Source organism: Ovis canadensis, chromosome 23, assembly GCF_042477335.2.
Source record: "Ovis canadensis isolate MfBH-ARS-UI-01 breed Bighorn chromosome 23, ARS-UI_OviCan_v2, whole genome shotgun sequence".
Lineage (NCBI taxonomy): Eukaryota > Metazoa > Chordata > Mammalia > Artiodactyla > Bovidae > Ovis > Ovis canadensis.
In genome coordinates this window covers 46,065,247-46,086,041 of record NC_091267.1, presented here as the reverse complement: position 1 = coordinate 46,086,041, position 20,795 = coordinate 46,065,247, and the positions used below count along the sequence as shown (strand labels likewise).

General features: G+C 41.1%; 1 protein-coding gene across 5 annotated transcripts in view; it reads right to left on the bottom strand.

Moving 5' to 3' along the window:
- OSBPL1A (oxysterol binding protein like 1A) overlaps nucleotides 1–20,795 on the bottom strand; it is a 219,987-nt gene that overhangs the window by 57,037 nt on the left and 142,155 nt on the right. For all 5 annotated transcript variants that reach the window (XM_069569001.1, XM_069569002.1, XM_069569004.1 and 2 more), the window contains one exon: nucleotides 10,276–10,432. In XM_069569001.1, coding sequence (XP_069425102.1) covers nucleotides 10,276–10,432 — 157 coding nt within the window. The remainder of the gene's footprint in view (nucleotides 1–10,275; nucleotides 10,433–20,795) is intronic.

Below are 20,795 nucleotides of genomic sequence, written 5' to 3'. Positions count from 1 at the left end.
GTTATTGAAGAGGAACAATTTCCATGGAACATTACACCTTTAATCACTCCTACATCCTTTGGAATATTCTACTTTGGTAGGAAATCGGTAGACAATAGAGATTATAGGAAGAGAAATTTTTATATCTGTTTGAAACTGGCAGAATTTTCAATGCGTTCATGTGTTCTTTTGTATACTCATGTTAATACAAGTGGAAATGTGCAAAGGCCCAGAAAATGCGTTCCATGTCCACTGTAATTAGCAATAGTGCCTAGCTCTGAGCCAACAGCAGATGGGTGATTAATAAACTCTCTGGGACTATGATGATGTTAATTCTCTGCAAATTATTACATAAAAGAAACAAACAGAACTGCACTGATTAAAAGCTGGGACAGACTGTTTTACATTTCAGAATATCAATCCAGGAATTTGCCTAAGCATATAAATCTCTGTTCTTCTAAACATCTATGAAGACTCTAAATTTTAAGAAAATAATGGAGGCTCTGAAGTCAGAATATCTGGCTTGCCTGCAGGTCCTATCATTTATTTGTTAAGTGATCTTGGGCAAGTCAATTAAACTTTCTGTGCTTCAATCTGTTCATCTGTTGAATTGAGGATATAATAATAATTGCCCTACCTATGACTCAGACTATTCTGAGAATCGAAAGCTATGGAGTTTGTGAAAGTATCTTATATATATCAATTTACAATCCAAATGTACGTTGGGGCCATTAATATTACGCATCTGAAGATGCAGAAGCACTCTGGGTCTGACGTTAACACACTACAGCCAGAAGACAGTGGCTCCAGCAAACAGTCAGACCTAGGTTCTAACATCTTGCTTCTGGACTGTGCTTTTGTGAGGTGTTGCTCAAGTCAGAGATGAAGCATGGATGGGCTAAATGCTAGCCAAAGCCACAAAGCTATGCTATGTCATCTAGCCAGAACCAGATGCAAAAGGAAAGCGTACTATGTTGACAGTTCTCGATTGCTTTATTATCATGGTACACTTTCACCTACTAGAATTTTTCACAATCTACTTAAGGGACTCAAAGACCCAAAACATCAAAGCACAAAAGCGAGACAATATTGTGAAGGATCTGTGTTTATAAATAATCTACTTGGTTCACCCAGCCAGCCTTGCTGAAACTGGGGTTTCTCACAGCCCAGAACACACTATTTCACTCCAGCTCTAGTAGGACACCAGGCTCCGTCTCTTTGCTCTAGCACAAGTCATATTATATTCCCCATATATCGTCACAGTGTGCAGATCTGATGACAGTCATCTATGCTTTCCACATTTGTCAGATACAGAGGCAACGCTTCCTGCTCGAGAACCAGGATGTGTAATTAATGTGAGTCTTTTCCAGAAGAGCAAGGAATTGGCTCTGAGAATACTCACTGCAGCGGAATGGCAGCTCATGCTTAGACTTCACATCCTGGCTGAGCATGGTGCTGCACCAACTTGACTCAACAACAGGCTGTACCCCATGAATAGGATCTGTCACGTTCTACAAGGCTTGAATGCGCTGTGTAAAGAGTTGTGCATGAACCACATTTTCCGAAGATTTTAAAGGTACAAGGCAAAGAAACGGTTAAAGGATCTTTTTGTTTTGAAAACAAAATAACTTTCCTAATTTACATCTTGCAAATCCTTACTGACGTCCCTGGTAGCTCAGATGGTAAAGAGTCCACCTGCAATGCAGGAGGCTGGGGTTTGATCCCTGAGTTGGGAAGATCCCCTGGAGAAAAAAATAGCAACCCACTCCAGTATTCTTGCCTGGGAAATCCCATAGACAGAGTAGCCTAGCAGGCTATAGGCCATGGTGTCACAAAGAGTTGGACACGACTGAGCAATTCAACAACAATAACAACTCCTTATTATTATATATGGTGCCATCTAAAATAGGAAAATCTTTCTGTGTTAACAAGCACAACAATACAGAACTCTATGTCCCCTGAGGCTGTTTTCTCCTTCAGGCAAAATTCAGGTTGGCACGGTTCCAATGGAAGACACTTCGATGTATTTGTAAAGACCAAATCCCACCGGTCATCAAAAGCCAAGATGCCCAGTCTATGAATTACCATTAAGAAATGGCCAGAGTAAACAGAATAAGGCAGACCATTAAAAGACTAAGCTACACCGACTATTTCCCAAGCACTCAGAACCTTGTGTTTATGCACATGGAAGAGAAGGAGGCTGCATCTTCAAATAGAGTAAGATGCCAAGCAAGGAAATACATTTTATTAAATATTTAATTTCTTCTTTCTTCTGACATTCTGAGGATTATAAGTGCATATAAAGCAAACCTGAAATAGAAAATGGATATTTACCTAAGAGATTCAAGAAGCCTAGGGATAGAAAAGAGAAGTAATGAGACCTCTGCATGGGGAAGGTAATATCAAGGGACTAAGGAATGAATAACAGGCTTCAAGCCTCTAGTCACCTCCTGTTTACACTTCTGACAACATAAGCTTACAACCGGCCATACCTTTGTAATCTTAATGAAGAAAAACTATGTTTAGATGTAACCATTACTTTAAAATGTCCTTATAAAATATAATGAAAAGAAACCATAAGAGATAGTTTTCCTTATCTCACATTCAAAAGAAAACAATTGTATTTCAAAATAAACACTTTTATTTTAGCTACTTGTTTCCCTGAATATTCACTGGAAGGACTGATGCTCAAGCTGAAGTTCCAATATTCTGGCCATTTGATGCAAAGATCTGCCTCACGGGAAAAGACCCTGATGCTGGAAAAGATGGAGGGCAGGAGGAGAAGGGGGCGACAGAGGATGAGATGGTTGGATGGCATCACCAACTCAATGGAGATGAGTTTAAGCAAACTCTGGGAGTCAGTGAAGGACAGGAAGACTGGTGTGCTGCAGTCCATGGGCTTGCAAAGAGTCAAAAGTGACTTAGCAACTGAACAACAACCTGTTTCTCAAATTTCAAAGGCCAAAGTAAACTTCTAAAACCCATCCAAAGTCCTTTTCTTATGAACTAAAAAAAAAAACAAACAAACAAAAAAAAAAAAACAAAAAAAAATAGTTCCATTTATTTACTTTTGCTTAAGGTTTATTAGTTTTCTACTAATAACAGCACCTGAGATTTAATGAGTAAAAATCACTATGATTCCTTTGCAAAGATTATCTCATTGAATTACCACAACAACCCAACAAGGTAGACCCTGTTATTATATCCTTTTTACAGAAGAAGTTGGGTTTCAAAGTGATTACAACTTGCTTACAGTCAGGAATGTGGTAGATATGAGATCAAACCCAAGTAACTCTTAATAGCTACACTTTTCTAGGTCAAAGGTCCTTTTTTTCAAAGGACATATAGTGATAAGAATTACATGGCAATTATCTGCTATGTGGGAGGAATTAGAGATTTTTCTAAGAATTATCGTCCCTTTTGACAAACCTAGAAAAAAATATTTTCAACTAGTATCACATACAAAAAGCTAGTAATGGTATTACAGAGCAGCTAAAAATTAGTAAGTTGAACACTCCTAGAAAAAAATAGGCAAGATGTATTAGCAATTCACAGGAAAAAAGTACAGATAGATCACAGAAAGATTCTCAATCTCCCTCAATTCAGAAATGGGCACTTCAACAGAACAAGGGCTTGGCTTGTTCATTACTGTAACCTCAGCACTTTGAATAGAATATGGCATTAATAGTAGCTCATCAAAATATATTTGTCAAATAAATAATTTGGCACATATGTATTTTTAAAAAGCAAGGGCAAGAACTGTATGCCTGCATTTTCTATCATTAGTGTGAAAAACAAAATTGTATGTATTGATGATTGCAATTGGGAAAAGGCAGAGGAGTGGAAGTTTAAAAAGTGGAAGTTAAAATTTGCAAAATATACCCTATTACATTTCTGAATTTTGAACCACATGAATCACCAATTAAATATTTTTAAAGAGAATCATCTTTGCACACACACACATACATTTTTAAAGAGCTGTTGAAGAAAAACCCAACTGACTAACATCAAAGCAAATGAGACCAAAAGAATTGAAATCTGCTCATGCTGTGTGCTAAGCTGCTCAGTCGTGTCCGACCCTTTGAGACCCCACGGGCTGCAGCCCACCAGGCTCCTCTGTCCATGGGATTCTCTGGACAAGAATACTACCATTTCCTTCTCCAGGGGATGTTCCCGACCCGAGGATCGAACCTGTGTCTCTTGTGTCTCCTGCAAAGGCAGGCAGGTTCTCTATCACTAGCATCCTGGGAAGCCCCAGAATTTTTAACTGTTAAGTATTTCGCTTAGAATTCCTAAGCATGACCAAGTGTTACTGGGAAGAGTCTGTGTTTTTCCAACTGTGTTTTATAGATCCCCAAGCTCCCAAGAGGCATTTTAGGGGTCAGGGCAAGATCAGAAGATGGGCCTGTGGGCATCTAAGCCTCGGCTCTTTCTTTCAAAAGAGCAACTCCTTTTAACTGACTTTTTAAAATTGGTTGGGAAGAGGTTGAGTTCTCTAGAAAGAAGCCTCCAGGACTTCCTCAGTGGTCAAGAATCCGCCTTGTAATACAGGGTCACAGGTTCAATCCCCGGTTGGGGAGCTAGGATCCCCCATGCCCTGGCACAACTAAGCCCGAGGGCCACAACTAGAGGGCTGGTGTACTGCAACGACAGATCCTAAGTGCCGCAAGTAAGACTTGATGCAACCAAACACATAAATATTGAAGAAAAGAAAAAGAAACCCTCAGGAAGCCTTAAAAAAAAAAAAAAAGATGCCTCCATTTTCCTAGAGTCACTCTTGGCAGTAAGTTCAGCAAGTCCGCTTTGGTTTGTGAAGATAATTATTATAAATCTTGACCCATACTACCTTTTTCCCCCTTTCTTAACATAACCCCAAGTGACCACAGCCTGCCAGCTTCTTACCCTAGATAAAGTTTTTCTTATTGTTTCAGGTTATCTTTTGAACTCTCTTTGCTGGTTGACTAACCCCCATCTGCCAAGCTGGCAATCCCCTCTCCTGGTCAAGGAATCTCCAAATATGTTTTTGCTGGAGAGACAGGTGCCGCGCGGAATCGGAGTGGCCTGCTGGCTCTTATTCCTCAGCGTTAGCCACTGTCATCCAACTTGCCAGTCTCCGTGTCCTCTGATGACAGAGACCCACGGTTCCAGAGACAGGACTGTGGGCAGTCTGCCCAGGCTGCAGCCCAGCGGGGCCCTGGCCCAGCTTCTCTCTTTAGAGGACACAGCACCTTCTCTCTCAACCTTCTCTCCTTGAGCTGTTACCTGTTTCCTGGTCCCGAGCACTCTTCTCGCTTGGGCTAGTGACACAGGCTGGGGTCTGCTTTGTTAATGAGCAAGGCCCCACAGGAGAGCTGCGTGAGCTTCTAGTGATACTTTTTTTTTTTTTTTTTAATTACAGTCCTCTGCTTTCCAGAGAAAACAAGTACCCTGAGTCAGGGAGTAACGTGAGAGCATAAAACATGGTGTCTCTGGAACCTGCATGCTTCAGTCGTGTCTGACTCTTTGTGACCCTATGGACTGTAGCGCAACCAGGCTCCTCTGTCAATGGAATTTCCCAGGCAAGAATACTGGAGTGGGTTGCCAAGCCCTCTTCCAGGGGATCTTCCCAACCCAGGGATTGAACCTGAGTCTCTTGTGTTTCCTGCATTGGCAGGCGAGTTCTTTACCACTAGCACCACCTGGGAAGCCCCAGGCACTACCTCAAATCTGGCTAATTCTGGGCAAGGCTCTTCCCCCTAGGTCCTTAGGTGTCTCTAGACCCCTGGTCACTACATGACAAGGAGCTACCCCAAACATTTCCTGACAGACAAGGGTGTTTTTCTGCCCAGGGTACCTTCGGGCCTCTGAGTGGGGTGACTTGCTAGTAATTCTATGTGTGCGTGTGTGCTCAGTAATGCCTTGCTCTTTGCAACCCCCTGGACTGTAGCCCACCAGACTCCTCTGTCCATGGGATTTTTCAGGCAAGAATACTGGACTGAGGTGCCATTTCCTTCTCCAGGGGATCTTCCCAATCCAGGGACTGAACCCACATCTCCTGCTTTGACAGGTTGATTCTTTACTGCTGAGCCACCAGGGAAGTCCAGGTGGGTTTGTACTACTGATAAAATATATCAGAAGCTGAATAATTTTTATACACAACTAACAACATTTTCTCAGTATAATCCTACTTCTTGGCAGACTGCCTTAACTTATATTCTCAACCTTTCTGTTTGACTTCAACATGTCAGGATATTCTTCACACACAGAAAACAGCTGTTATTCAGTCACCCAATAATTCTAAAGTAGTCACGAGGGATAAACCAAGGGTAAACTAAGGGATTGTCTAGAGTCTGAATCTACCACTTCAGCAAACTGAACATTTAAGATTCTTGGCCACATTTATGAAAGAATGCAAGGCTTTTATTCAGGTAAATACATCAAGAACAAGTACATTAATTAGAGTCAGATACAACTTAGTCCCTATCACATTTCTGTTGTAAAAAACCCTTCTTTATTTTAAAATTGCAAAGGTATTTTTACATTTTCTTATGAAAATTTTATTAAGTTCTGGCCTTACACATTTATGTTTGGTTCATCTAGAATTTAATTTATATTTGTGAAATAGAGGGCCATTTCCTTTTTTTTTTTTTTCTGTATTAAATTATTCTCCCAGCAGCACTAACCTAACAGTCCATTTTTTCCCTCCACAATCTGCTATGTTGCCTCTCTTACATATACCAGGTTTCCTTATACGTCTGGGTCTTTGGACCTTTTACTTTCATTCTTCAGATCAGTCTTGCCTGCAGGACAATTCTGCACCAAAGATTTGTAATCAACTTGGCATTTAGTCAGGCAAATGCCTTCCCTCCCTCAAACCAGGTTCTTGAGCAGTATCTTGGCTCCTCAAAGCCCTCTGAGCTTAAAGATATAGCTCAGAAACCATTTTCCAACTTCCAAGGTAAAGTGCAACTTCACTTAAAAGCATGTTTGAGTCGATAGATCAATTTGGTAAATCAAACTTATGATAATGACTTTTCCTTCTTGATAAGTTTTATATCTTTCAGTATTTATTTCAAGGTAAGTGACTTTTTAATAAATATTCTAAAATCGACCTCCACCCCCAGGTTTAACTGCAGTTTTTGTCTGTTGATGGTGCACAGAAATGTATTAATAGTTAGCTGACTTTGTAGCAAAGCAACCTTGCCAAACTTTCATCGTAACTATAATGATTTATCTGTAGACATCTATGGTTCTGTTTATTCCTAAATCTGGGGGCTGTGTTATGTCTCTAGCCATGGCCTCTGAACAATGTTGAACAGAAAAGGTGATGGCAGGCATCCTTCTCTTATTCCTGAAATTAGAACTGTTGTTTATAGTTCATTATCAAGTATTTATGTGTTCCAACTTTTAACCAGATTAAAGGAGTTCTCTTCCATTTGTAATTTGCTAATGTTTATTAATCATGAATGCCTAATTTCATTGAATGTTTTTTCTTTATTAGGATGATCATAGGCTTTTATCTTTTAATCTAGTAATACTGGGAATACCATTTATAGCATCATAACATGAATCCAACATTTCAGATTCTGACTAGCCTGTTCTACGTTAGCATCTTTCACATTATATATATCCAGATTAGATAAATATCAGTATCTGTACCAATTATACCAACTTAGGTCAAACTCCTAAAACGTTAAAAGAGGAGAGCTCAGAGTAAGTGTAATAAATTGGGCCCAAGACTAGAGAACTGATCCCACAGAACACAGACCACTGAGACGACAATAAGCCCTAAAAACATAAACCTGACCAGAATGGTGAAAGCTAACCTTCCACAAGGCAACTCAATGTATTTTCTGGAAAAAAGTGCCATCAAAACAAAGCACTTATTTTGTATGTATTCCATCTCTGCACTATTTTTGGTTCTAGGTCTTAAATCAGTCTCTGATTCTGTTGATATTTCTCTACCAACTAACCTAAAAGCCCAAAGACACGCACAGAACCACAGAAAAGATCAACGGCCAGCAGAGTACACAGCCTATCAGGAATTCAGAGTGAATTAAAAAACACAAAATACTTTTTCTCCCCAAGTCTAATCATATCAAAAGACATTGTAGAAGTTTCCTAAACTTCAATATGGTAGAAAAACCATGTTTCCAAGATTTCAGTTAGCGATCACAAGACTTTCAGAGTGAGAGGAGAACTCAGTTCATTTAGTCCAAATTTTTATTTAAGAGATGAGTTAATTTACCTAGTCAACAGATGAATTATTTTTGTGGTAATCATCAAGTAGGATGAATTAAAGATCCATAATATCTCTGTTTTAATTATCATAGAAATAAACTCAATGAGTCTGGCATACCTTGTTTTACATTAACTGACCACGACATAGGCCTTACAGCTTATGATTCTCTGGGTCAGAGATTTTTCAAACTGCACTCCATGATGTCATCCTATGATAAGGGGGTAGAAAAGGGAACAAGAGGGCAGAGGTTCTCCAGAGTTAAGCAGATCGTTGTTGAGGAGAAGGAGAGTAAACAGAGTTAAAAGAGGTCACTTACACCGAGTGCCGCCCGTGTGGTGGGCACTCTCCTAGGGACTCCATGCTGACACACCAGAGAGGAATAGGAACAGGGTCTGCAGTGGCTTCATATATTATATTTGGGGGGAACCTGTTGTTTCCATAATCCATACTACAGAAAGTAAAGCCTAAGTACTTCCGTTGGCTAAGAACATGAAATAGATAAAGTGACTTCAAGTGCAGCAGGGGACGGGAGGCAGTTGGGGTGGGGGGTTTAAGGGAAGAGACTTCCACATCTGTGCCATTCTGGGTTGGACTAATAAGAGAGAACACAGACTACATGAATACAGTATTAATATAATAAATTTCTGTCAGATGCAAAATAACTCCTGTTATGATGCATTATGGCACACACACAAACAGGCTCCCAGGCTTTTGAAAAGCCAAGAAATTCCCCCTTCAGCCATAGGCTCTGACAGCATCTAATAAGCACAGTGTTCCTTCCGATATCTTAACGATTCTATCTCACTACTTGTGTACTTTGAACATTCCAAAGATTTCTCCTGTGTTGTCAATAGACCATCATGATGTATGTTAAACAGTTAAAGGCTGTCTTCTCTTTAGAGGCCAGGAAACTGAGATCTGCTGGGTTTACACTTAGGTACTTTATGGCCTGCACAGAACTGAGTCCCAGACCATAAAGGAGAGGATAGCAACTGCAGCGCAGAGTCAGGATGGGCCCTCACGGCTCAGGACAACAGCTGCTGTGATAACCTCCATCAAAAGATAAACACCAACAAGCATGTTTAGAAGATACCCTCTAACTGCACAGAAGAAAACTCTGGTCTGTTTTCTAAAACTCACTGATTTTTTTCAAATACGTACAAAGAAAAAACATTCCTTGTTAACATGGGACAGATACATATCAGAAGTGCTGAGTACCATTTTTCAGTACAACAACATTTGAGACCAATGGTAGCCAGAATCCTATAGAGAAACAAAGTTAAAGCTATACAAATCTATAAATATTAAACAGTTAAAAAAAAAAAAAACTTGTAGAAATTAATAAGTACTTATCCCCAAAGTGCTTTTTACAATGACAACAGAATACAGTTTTCACTGACAATTTGATAAAATATTGTACCCTATGAATACCAGCATGTACACAAGGCACTGTGCCTATAAACTTGTGTGAAACCAGAGAACTCCAGTGTCTGTGACATCTCATTAAACTGGGACAATCTCTAGGACTAAATCATCAAGGGAATAAAAAAACAATACTAATGTTATTAGACAGTATTAAAGGGCTATGTTCAACAAACCCCAGGTCTTAATAAAAGTCTCTGTTTAAATGTAACTAAATTGTTTCAATAAGCAGGCAATATTACCATCCATTGTTAACAAAGCCAACAGGAAGATCAAATGACAAGAAACTAAAATAGCATTGAGAGGCAGTCATTAAAGATGCATGCTCAAAAAAAGGAAGCCAGCATCACTTTCAACAGGGAGCTTGAAGAGCCTTTCTAAACAGCCAGTTGAAGGATTTACGGTTCCCTAAAATGGTAGCCAAAACCACGTTTTGAGCTTAGTTCCTGCAATGACAGCTGATGATGTTCTTTCTGTAAATGGACTAAGTATTTAAGTCGAATCCTTTCCTTGAGGTGCTAGAGCAATATACACGTTCAGCAGAGAGGAAAAAGCAAAATAAAAAATAAGGACTCGGCCACACACTTTGGTTTACAAACCCAAATGCGCTTGAGAACAGAGGCGGCAGTGTTGGCTGGGAAAGGCCTTCCTACCTGTGTTTTTTGATGCCATTGGAGAGCGCGTCTCCACCACCACAGTCCTTGCCTTCGGACATTCTGTGCTGTCTACTGCTCGGGGCTTCTGCTTCCTCGTCAAAGGAGTGCGCGGTCACTGCTTCCAGTCTGCTCAGGGACCCTTCGGACTCGGAATCTGCGGCAGAGCAGGTTCACAGTCAATGAACTGGGCTTTGGTGCGAGGCTGCCGTAACAATGGATTCCCTCCCTTCATGCATCAGGCTTTGAAACTTTAGCAGCCTACTTTGTCCTTCAACAATCCAGCCGTTACCTCCTCCTCAGGGATTTCAGAGAACCTGCACCCAGTAAGGCTAAAGGGGATTTAGAAAATGGATACAGGATTATATAAACTTACAATTAAACAGATTTCATACATTAAAAGAGACTTTACAAAGATTACCTAATTCTTTAGGAAATTGTATTCAGTGGTGTCCCCTCTAAAAGAAGTTGTTGTTTTCCTTCCCTTCTCAAAGCAGTTTAAACATAACTTTGAAAAAGCTTTTTTAAAAAATTCATATATAAAGAAAAAGTTACAGTTGGCTGTACTTGGGGAAAGCATACATTTCATATGATACTAGAGGTACAAAGGTAATTTTTAAATACTTAAAAAAACACTTCTGGTTTTTATATTACTTAAATTCTCAACAGCAACAGCCTGAAGTAGCCATAGAGAATCTAACTATGAGGCAGGCATTTTTAGGAATGAAAATGCCACATTCCCAACTGCCTGTGTATTGAGTGTGGAGCCATCTGCCTGATCGGGAATAGCAGGACTTCTTTCCATACAATACGGTATAGTTTTCAGGCGCACACACATGGCCTTCCTTTCCTTTCAGCACCTCCAAGGTGCTCTGGGGTTAACGAGCCTGCTGACGCTCTCCTGGTTTGTTAGTTGGGTTTTCAGACTCTTTAACGTTCTGCATATATATAAATTTAACACATATATATGCATATATATATAATGTTCTGCATAACATTCAAAGTAGCAGCCACTCAATCTCCAAGAGACTTTAAAAGATGCCTACATTTATATTAATAAGTCAATTCCAGATAACGTGCAACTATCCTTCAGCAGATGACCATACACACAACTGTCCTCTGCTCTAGGGAAGTCCTCCTACATACATGCAAGCAAACTCCCTATTTAAATAAAAGTTTCACCCATCTGCCTAGTATGTATTATGGTGCTCAGGAAATAGTACTTTCTTTTCCCACTACTACATTCTGCAGCTCAGCCCAAATCATGGGCCCTTCTTTATATCACATTAGAACTGATTAGTAACAATTGCTGCACAGCTGCAGCTTGCCCAGCACACCTTAAACTCTGGACCCTCGGAATGGTGCAAGTTATCTGCCCAAAAACTCAGTACTAGGGAAGTTATCTTCATTTTCTATAAATATAGCTTTTTGTCCTGACATATACCTTATAGCAATGAAAAATATTTTAATGTTAAGTTTAAGGGATATTTATTTTTCACTGTCAATTTTGGCAGGTAGTAACATTTTATTGCAAAACACTGAAAACCTGCATAGCCAGTGACAGGAGACGGTTATTCCTTTGATGAAATAAGCAGCTGCTAAAATTATAATAAAATAGAAAAATACTTTTAACATAATACTAAGACCAAAAAAAAATCAGGCTACCATTTTACAACTCTAAAATACAAGCAAAAAAAAATTTAATTTTATTCTGCCTTAAAGAAAAATCAGTCTGGTTCAGGTAAACAGGTTAAATGTCCAAACGAGAACAGTGAAGTGACAGAAGTTTGTCCTGGGCACAGTAGCAAAGGATACAGGAGAGGTGCTATCTCCCCAAAATTGGGTTCATCTCTCAGTGGGTATCAAGCAAAGAGAGACAACCAAGCCAAAGAGCGGGAGAAGGAAGGAGTTTTTAACTGCAGCAAATAAAGAAAACACCAGGGATCTTTCTCAAGGCAACATCTCCCCAACACCAAAACTAGGAAAGTTTTAAGCTAAGTGTGCACGCATCACCATCAAGTGGCCTGGGCAGTATATGCCTATTCATGAAGGGGTCTTGAGCAGAGGAGAATTTCTGCACAGAACTGGGGCAAATGTTGACAGGACTCCAAGCTTCAGCTGACTTAAGTTATGAGGGTCAGAAAAGGCCAAGAGCATCTTTCCTTAGGTTCCAGTTGATCTTGTGGTTGAGGGCTCAAGGCAGAGGGAGGGGTGTTGGAATTCTACAAAAGAGCTCAAAGTGCTTCAGGCTAATGTTTACTTTGAAAACAGAACTGGGAGTCTTTACAATTGATTTATTAACTTTGTTACTGTAACTTCTCTTGCCTGATAACAGTTCTGTTTCATTCCCTTTGATCATTAATTACTGAGACCTGCTCAAGGGCAAGCATTTCAGGCCAGGCTTAGCTCTTCCCCTGCGGCTCAGCTGGTAAAGAATCCGCCTGCAATGGGGGAGACCTGGGTTCCATCCCTGGGTTGGGAAGATCCCCTGGAGAAGGGAATGGCTACCCACACCAGTATTCTGACCTGGAGAATTCCATGGACTGTATAGCCCATGGGGTCGCAAAGAGTTGGACACAACTGAGTGACTTTCAGTTTCACTTTAGATCACAAAACAGCTTAGGCCCAAGAAAGCCATGTCCAGTCCAGTTCATTTTCTTTGGGCACCAGCTGCCCTCACCTTAGCTGCCTACAATGGTATGGCAGGTAAGTCTCAAAACAATGAACGTTGTGCTGAGAGAGGAGTTTCCAGAGGAAGCAGCATGAGGCACAACCCGGACCCAAGAGGTGACAGTGGTCTTGGCGGGTAGACCGGGGTGGTTTGTTCACGTCTACATATTCCTGTTTCATGTGAAAAAAGAATTTCAAGTGCCAAATAAAATAATTTTGCCTTTATTGGTTAGTATTATTCATGATGCATTGCTACTTTATAATTTAGATGTCAGGAAAACCAAAACGCACTGAAGCAAAAACTTCAAGCATTTACTGAACATCACTCTGCACAGGATACTGTGTTTGCTATTGAAGGGATACAAATCTTAAGATGGGGACAAATCTACCTCAAAAGAAAATTCTTAACAAAAAGCAGATACACAGTAAACACTAACAAGAGGTAAGGCAGAAAGAGCTGCTGTGAAGTAAAGACTTGACTCAAAATAAGATTTCGCCTTACTGAACACCAGCTGGAGACCAACCACCTTCACCCAAGCATGGGAGCGCTATGCTTTACCCCTACAGACACACGTAAGATGGCAATATAGACTCTGATCGCTCCACGTGACTTCCTCTTTCTGCCCCCTCTCCTAGGCTCTCTCCCTGTTCCTCCCAACTCTTCCTTGTCTGCTCCATGCTCCCAACCTCCTTCTCCCTCTAACAGAATCAGGCTATGCCCACCCTTCCCCTGAAGGGCTCTACCAACAACCTCCATATTGCAAAGTCAGTCCAGTGATCATCTGTGAATTCTTATGGTGACTCATCTACCACATCTGACACTACTTAATTCATTCTCTTTCTTTATCTTGTGCAAGGCATGACAGGATTCAAGGAACAGTAAGATCCGGTCCCTGTCCACCGTTAAGCAGAGGCAGACTGTTTTGTGAACACGTGAGTTCAATGAATTTTTTTTCCTGGTGCCAGAACAGAAGTCTGCATGGGGGCAATGGGTCACACAGGCGGTATCAGCCAACTTCACCCAGTGAGGGACCGGTTGTCTAGAGGAGATTGTGACTGATGGTTGAGCTGAGTAAGCCGACAAGGAGTAAGAGTGGGGGTAGGGGAGAGAGTTACAATAGAGGAACTGTCCTCTGTTGAGCAAAGGGAATGGACAGTCCACGGCAGGGAGAAGAGAACATTTGGGGAGACGGGAGTGGACGACACGAGAAAGGAGTGGTGATGGGGCGGCTGGGTGGACATGAAGCTATGACTCAGCCATGAAGCTGACCACTCAGGGTGAACAAAAATCAGGGGCAGGCAGTGGGACAAGGAGGGTATAAAATGAAGCAGGAACAGGGTAGTACCCCAGTACCTGCCATGAGGTTCTTACACCTGCTAGAAGCAAATCGCCCGGTCATCTCTAAGCATTCTAGCTTCAGAAGGAAATGACATCAATGATGTGATTCACAGTGTCCTCGAGATAAAAACTTGTTGATGGAGAACAAAAAGCTCAGTTGCTAATAAGAACCTACTATATAGCACAGGGAACTCTACTCAATGCTCTGTGGTGACCTGAATGGGAAGAAAATCCAAGTAAGAGGGATACACATATATGTATAGCCAATTCGCTTTGTTGTACAGCTGAAACTAACAACACTGTAAAACAACTATACTTCAGTAAATGTTTAAGTTCAAAAACTCAGTTACTTCTAGTACTATGTATATAGTACTACATGCTTAGACTTACTTTGTTGGCAATAAGGTTGTTGTTTAGTTGTTAAATCATGTCCAGCTCTTTGGCAACCCCATGGACTGTAGCCTGCCAGCCTCCTCTGTCCATGGGATTCTCCAGGCAAGAACACTGGAGTGGGTTGCCATTTTCTTCTCCAGGGAATCTTTCAAACCTGCATCTCCTGCACTGCACTCTTTACCACTGAGCCACCTGGGAAGCCCATTGGCAACAGGGAGCCAACCTCAACTTCCATGCCTTCATAGTATGAGTCGTACCAATCTGCCTCCAGCAAAGCATCATTTCATTTGCAGACCCACAGATTCAGATATATTTAAATTCAAACATGTTTACCTGAGTAGCAAAGGTCACAGCCACTGTGGAGGTTTATTGATTAAGAAGGCGAAGCCTGCCTATAAGATTAATTTTCAAGTGACAGATCTTAGTGCAACTAAGGTGATAATTCAATCTTAAAACATCAGGTTTTTCAATTTTGCCTGAACATACACGTATCAAATAGACCAGACATTATCTGCCATTCAGTGTTACCGGGCAACACAGTAATGCCTTAGTGGAAAGTATCAAGTATTGGAAAGACTGTGCTTAATGCGTCATACGGTGGTCACGATAGTAACAGAGTACTGTACATGCTTTAAAAACAAACAGGGCCACAGAGGTGGGGAGTTGCTGGTTAGTGGGTACAGTTTCATTTGGAGATGATGGAAAAGTTCTGCCAATGGATGGCAGTGTTGGTTGCACCATCATGTGCTGGATGCCACTGAACTACATGCTTAAAAAATGGCTAAAATGATATACACACTATGTATGTGAAGTCGCTCACTCGTGTCCGACTCTTTGCGATCCCACGGACTGTAGCCTACCAGGCTCCTCCATCCATGGAGCTCTCCAGGCAAGAGTACTGGAGTGCGTTGCCATTTCCTTCTCCAGGGGACCTTCCTGACCTGGGGATCAAACCCAGATCTCCTGCACTGCAGGCAGACGCTTTCCCGTCTGAGGTACCAGGGAAGCCCATACATTATGTATATTTTACCACAATGAAACCAAAACAAAACTCAAACAAGCAAACAAAAACCTGTCAAGCCAAAGCCACATATCCATCATGCCAGATGTGTGGACCATATTCTCGTCCTGTCATCTCTCACCTCAACGCCAATGACGAAGCAAAGCCACACAGACACAGAGCAATCTTGATGGATTTTTATACAGGTGTATTTTTAAACACAGTAGCAGAGATTTTAACAAAATCCATAGCGAGATTTTGAACAAAATTAGTCTTTCACTCTTCCTTTTATTTCCCACAAGATAAATGCTCTAGTTCATGTACAAGCATTTAAGGCAGACAAAATCTCTGCCTGATTATCTTCCCAATTAAATCAACAGTCTTAGTAGAAAGCTTGTTTACAAGTCTCTGATGGCCCAGATCTTGAAGGCTCTGTCCAAGTTGGGGACTTAAAATTATTTCTAACACATTTTGGATTGAACACTATCCCCGCCTTTCAACCAAACATCATGGAAGCCAACTGCTGTGATTGGGTTAACTTGGCTTTGGAAACTTCGCTCATCAAGTTGTATAAGATATACAACTTGTATGTCAATCATATCTCAATAAAGTGGCTTACAAAAAACCCTTCAGATTAAGAGGTTCATTACCTCTATGCTACTTTTTTTGAGTTATTCCTATTAAAAGGCTGAAAGTAGAGGTCATAAAGTTAACAATAGAAACAAGCCAACAATTCTTATGTTCTCCTGATAAACATTTTTTTAACATGACCTTTGAAAACTAGCTTGAGAACAAACAGTACAAAGGAGCAAGATGTGGAAGACTGTGGATAGTGTCCAAATAACCCCTCCCCGTTACTTAAGGTTAACAGGAAATGGTCAAGAGGCACACACGCTCAATTTAATACCTTCATTGTTTATGGTTTCCCCAAGAACCAGGCATGTTCTAAGAATGTCCAAGGTAACCCAAAGTAACCCAACCTGAAACTATCAGTGCTAAATTTTTATTCAGCTTTAAAATACAATTTTACAGACTAAAAAAATAACATAGTAAACACAAAGGACACAAGGAAAATCAATGAGGCCTACTACATTCAAAATAAATTGTAAACAGAAAATCAGGAATCAGGATGAGTCCAGAAGGGGCTGCCAAGAGATTGCTACAATAACCTACAGAGGAAGTGACAAAAGCTTGAAACAGAATCTTGGCAGCAAGCGACAAGAGTCAGAGCCATTCTAGACATATCCTCCCCAAATGAGGCACAAGGTCAAAATGAACCAAATGGTATAGTGTTGATTACCACAGAGTTTTTTTTTAAAAGGACTGGCATGTCCCCAAGCAACTAAATCTACTACTGTTTTCCGCAACTTGCAAAATCTGCACATGTAATTGCAGATGAGGAATTATTCAAAATGTGGTGTATGGGCTATTGAAAATTTTATCTGTTTTGGATGACTAAATTTGGAGCTTCCCATTTGTCTTGTTGACATTCTTAAAATCATTTTCAAGGTCACCTATGCATACATTCTACAAAGAAAATAATTCTAGAACTAAGGACCAGTTACAAAGTAATTGATACAAATGAAAATGAAGTATTTTCATGTGACTTCAGTTTAATAAATCAACGCTCACCAAATAGCTACCACATACCAGGTAAAGGGCTTGTTGCTGAAACAGTTTAGAAAGATTAATGAGATATGGGTGGTGCCCTCCAAGTAGTCAAAGTCCAAGCTAGTGAAAGACACACAAGTAAACCAATGTTTACACAAAGTGTGGGAAGAGCTGAAGAAGCCACTCTTAGGGAAACCAGGGAAAGTTTCCATGCAGAGATGGCATTTGAGCTGCCATGATAACTAAGAATTCAAGGCAAGGAAAGAGAATACCAGGGGTAAGGGGAACAGCAAACAGTCCAATGGCCTGAAAGAACAAGGTGTGTGTCCAAGAACATCTGGCATGGCCAGAGAGGAGGGCAGCCAGGAGGGAAAGATGTGGTCATCAGAGATAAAGCTGCAAAGCGGGTCAGATCACAGAGTCTATACTGACCCTGTAAGTACGGAGTATGGAGCCTCTGGATGCTCTGTCAGGGAGAGGTTAAGACCCATTTGAGACTTTACAGACAACTCTGAGCTTCCCTGGTGGCTCAAACGGTAAAGAAACCACCTGCAACTCAGGAAACCTGGGTTTGATCCCTGGGTTGGGAAGATCCCCAGGCAAGAATAATGGAGTGAGTAACTCCAGTATACTTGCCTGGAGAATTCCATGGACAGAGGAGCCTGGCGGGCTACAGTCCACGGCATCTCAGAGAGTTGGGACACGACTGAGCAACCAACATTTTCACCTTCTGATGCATCAGCATCCCAGGGCCACTGTAACAATGACTATAACTTAATAGATTCACTGACCATGAACACTGGGGGAGAAACAGAAAGACAAGAAGACAACTAGATACTCAGAAATGGGGAGGATGTGAGGAAAGCAGGTAAGAGATGACTTTCACATTTGTAGTTTGTACGGTTGGTAGACGAGGAAGCCATCAGCCAAGACAGGCAAGGTCAGGATGACAAGGGGGCAGGTCAGGATGACAAGTCCAGTTTCCATTATTTGGAGTTTGAGATGCTTTGGGCCAAAGTAGGACTTTTCAGTAAACAGATGCAAAGTCTAAGAACATCACTATCCTCCACAACCAACTCATCCTCAAGTTCAATTTAGCCTTTGAAATGTACCCCCAAATTTTTTTCACTCAAATATCTTCACTCCTAATCTGTGCCAAAATGTATGCCAGTTGTGAGGGGTGCAAAGTTCTTCAAGGAATGTTCTATCTGCTTGAGTGACAGGGCAGGGAAAAAAAAACAATCGTATAAAATGTCAACTACAGGAAATACTATGGCACTACGATGCATGGAAAACTCAGCAGTGGCTGCGGGACTGGAAAAGGTCAGTTTTCATTCCAATCCCAAAGAAAGGCAATGCCAAAGAATGCTCAAACTACCACACAATTCCACTCATCTCACACACTAGCAAGGTAATGCTCAAAATTCTCAAAGTCAAGCTTCAAAAGTACATGAACCATGGAACTTGCAGATGTTCAAGCTGGATTTGGAAAAGGCAGAGGAACCAGAAATCAAATTGGCAACACCTGCTGGATCATCAAAAAAGCAAGAGAGTTCCAGAAAAGCATCTACTTCTGCTTTATTGACTATGCCAAAGCCTTTGACTGTGTGGATCACAATAAACTGTGGAAAAGTCTTTGAGAGATGGGAATACTAGACCACTTTACCTGGTCTCCTGAGAAATCTGTACGCAGGTCAAGAAGGAACAGTCAGAACTGGACATGGAACAACAGACTGGTTCCACATCGGTAAAGGAGTGCGTCAAGGCTGTATATTGTTACCTTGCTCATTTAACTTATATGCAGAGTACATCATGAGAAATGCTAGACTGGATGAAGCAGAAGCTGGAATCAAAATTGCCGGGAGAAATATCAATAACCTCAGATATGCAGATGACACCACCTTATGGCAGAAAGTGAAGAGCTAAAGAACCTCTTAATGAAAGTGAAAAGGAGAGTGAAAAAGTTGGCTTAAAACTCAACATTCAGAAAACTAAGATCATGGCAACCAGTCCCATCAGTTCATGGCAAATAGATGGGGAAACAATGGAAACAGTGAGAGACTTTATTTTGGCTCCAAAATCACTGCAGAAGGTGACTGCAGCCATGAAATTAAAAGATGTTTGCTCTTTGGAAGAAAAACTATCACAAACCTAGATAGCATATTAAGAAGCAGAGATGTTACTCTGCCATCAAAGGTCTGTCTAGTCAAAGCTTTATTTTTTCCAGTAGTCATATATGGATATGAGTGTTGGACCATAAAGAAAACTAAGCACCAAAGAATTGATGCTTTTGAACTGTGGTGTTGGAGAAGACTCTTGAGAGTCCCTTGGACTGCAAGGAGGTTGAACCAGTCCATTCTAAATGAGATCAGTCCTCAATATTCATTGGAAGGACTGATGCTGAAGCTGAAACTCCAATACTTTGGCCATCTGATGCGAAGAGCTGACTCATTGGAAAAGACCCTGATGCTGGGAATAATTGAAGGCAGGAAGAGAAGGGAACAGTAGAGGATGACATGATTGGATGGCATCATCGACTCAACGGACATGAGTTTGAGTAAGCTCCGGGAGTTGGTGATGAACAGGGAGGCCTGGTGTGCTGCAGCCCATGGGGTCGCAAAGAGTCTGACATGACTGAGCAACTGAACTGATGATGCATGGGGCATCAACAGTAGGGATCTGATCTAGCCCAAATGTCAAGCAAGCTTCCCTGAGGAACAAAGGTCAGGATATGTATTCATTAAAGCAATAAAGAGAGGAACTGAAACTTTCCATCCAAGTTGCTTTCATGCAAACTCTTGTCATCTCTCATGAAGGACACCTGGATCTCAAATCAATTTTAACTCTCAACATACACACTTGCTAACAGACTGTAAACTCCTGAGCTGGGATCATGCTTTATTTGCTCTTAATTTCCAATTCTTAGTATAATGCAAGCATATTATAAAAATTCACAATGTTTACTTTAAAAAAGGAAACTTTATAAAATACTAACCTGACATCATCGGTATACTTGTTTGCTGCTCCCCATCACTTACAGATTAAAAAGCAAATTCTTCAGCAGAACCTTATCACAAGACTCATTACAGGCTGGTCCTGAATTACTTTTGTGGCTTCATCTCATCACCAGTTCTCAGCATTTGGAACGCTTAACCCCTGCTTCGGCCAGAGTGCATTTTCACGATGTCTTGGAAAACAATTCTCTACCTTCGTGGGCGCTAGCTTCCTCCACAAAGCATACTCCACCTCCACCTTACCCTGCTGGAGAACTCTTCACTGACTCTCTACTCAGGCACCAAGAAAAACGGCTCCCTCACAGAGGAGCTTACACTCTACTTGTAGGAGTCCAGGAGCAAATGAACAATGTGTGTGAAAGATTCTTTTTTTTTTTAAGGCAAGAGAAAAAGGAGAGAGAATAATACAGTGATGGTCTTTCTGAGCAGAAAAAGGAACGGAGTGGAGGGGCAAGCCCTGCAGATGTTTGGGATGAGAGAGCTCCGGGTGAGG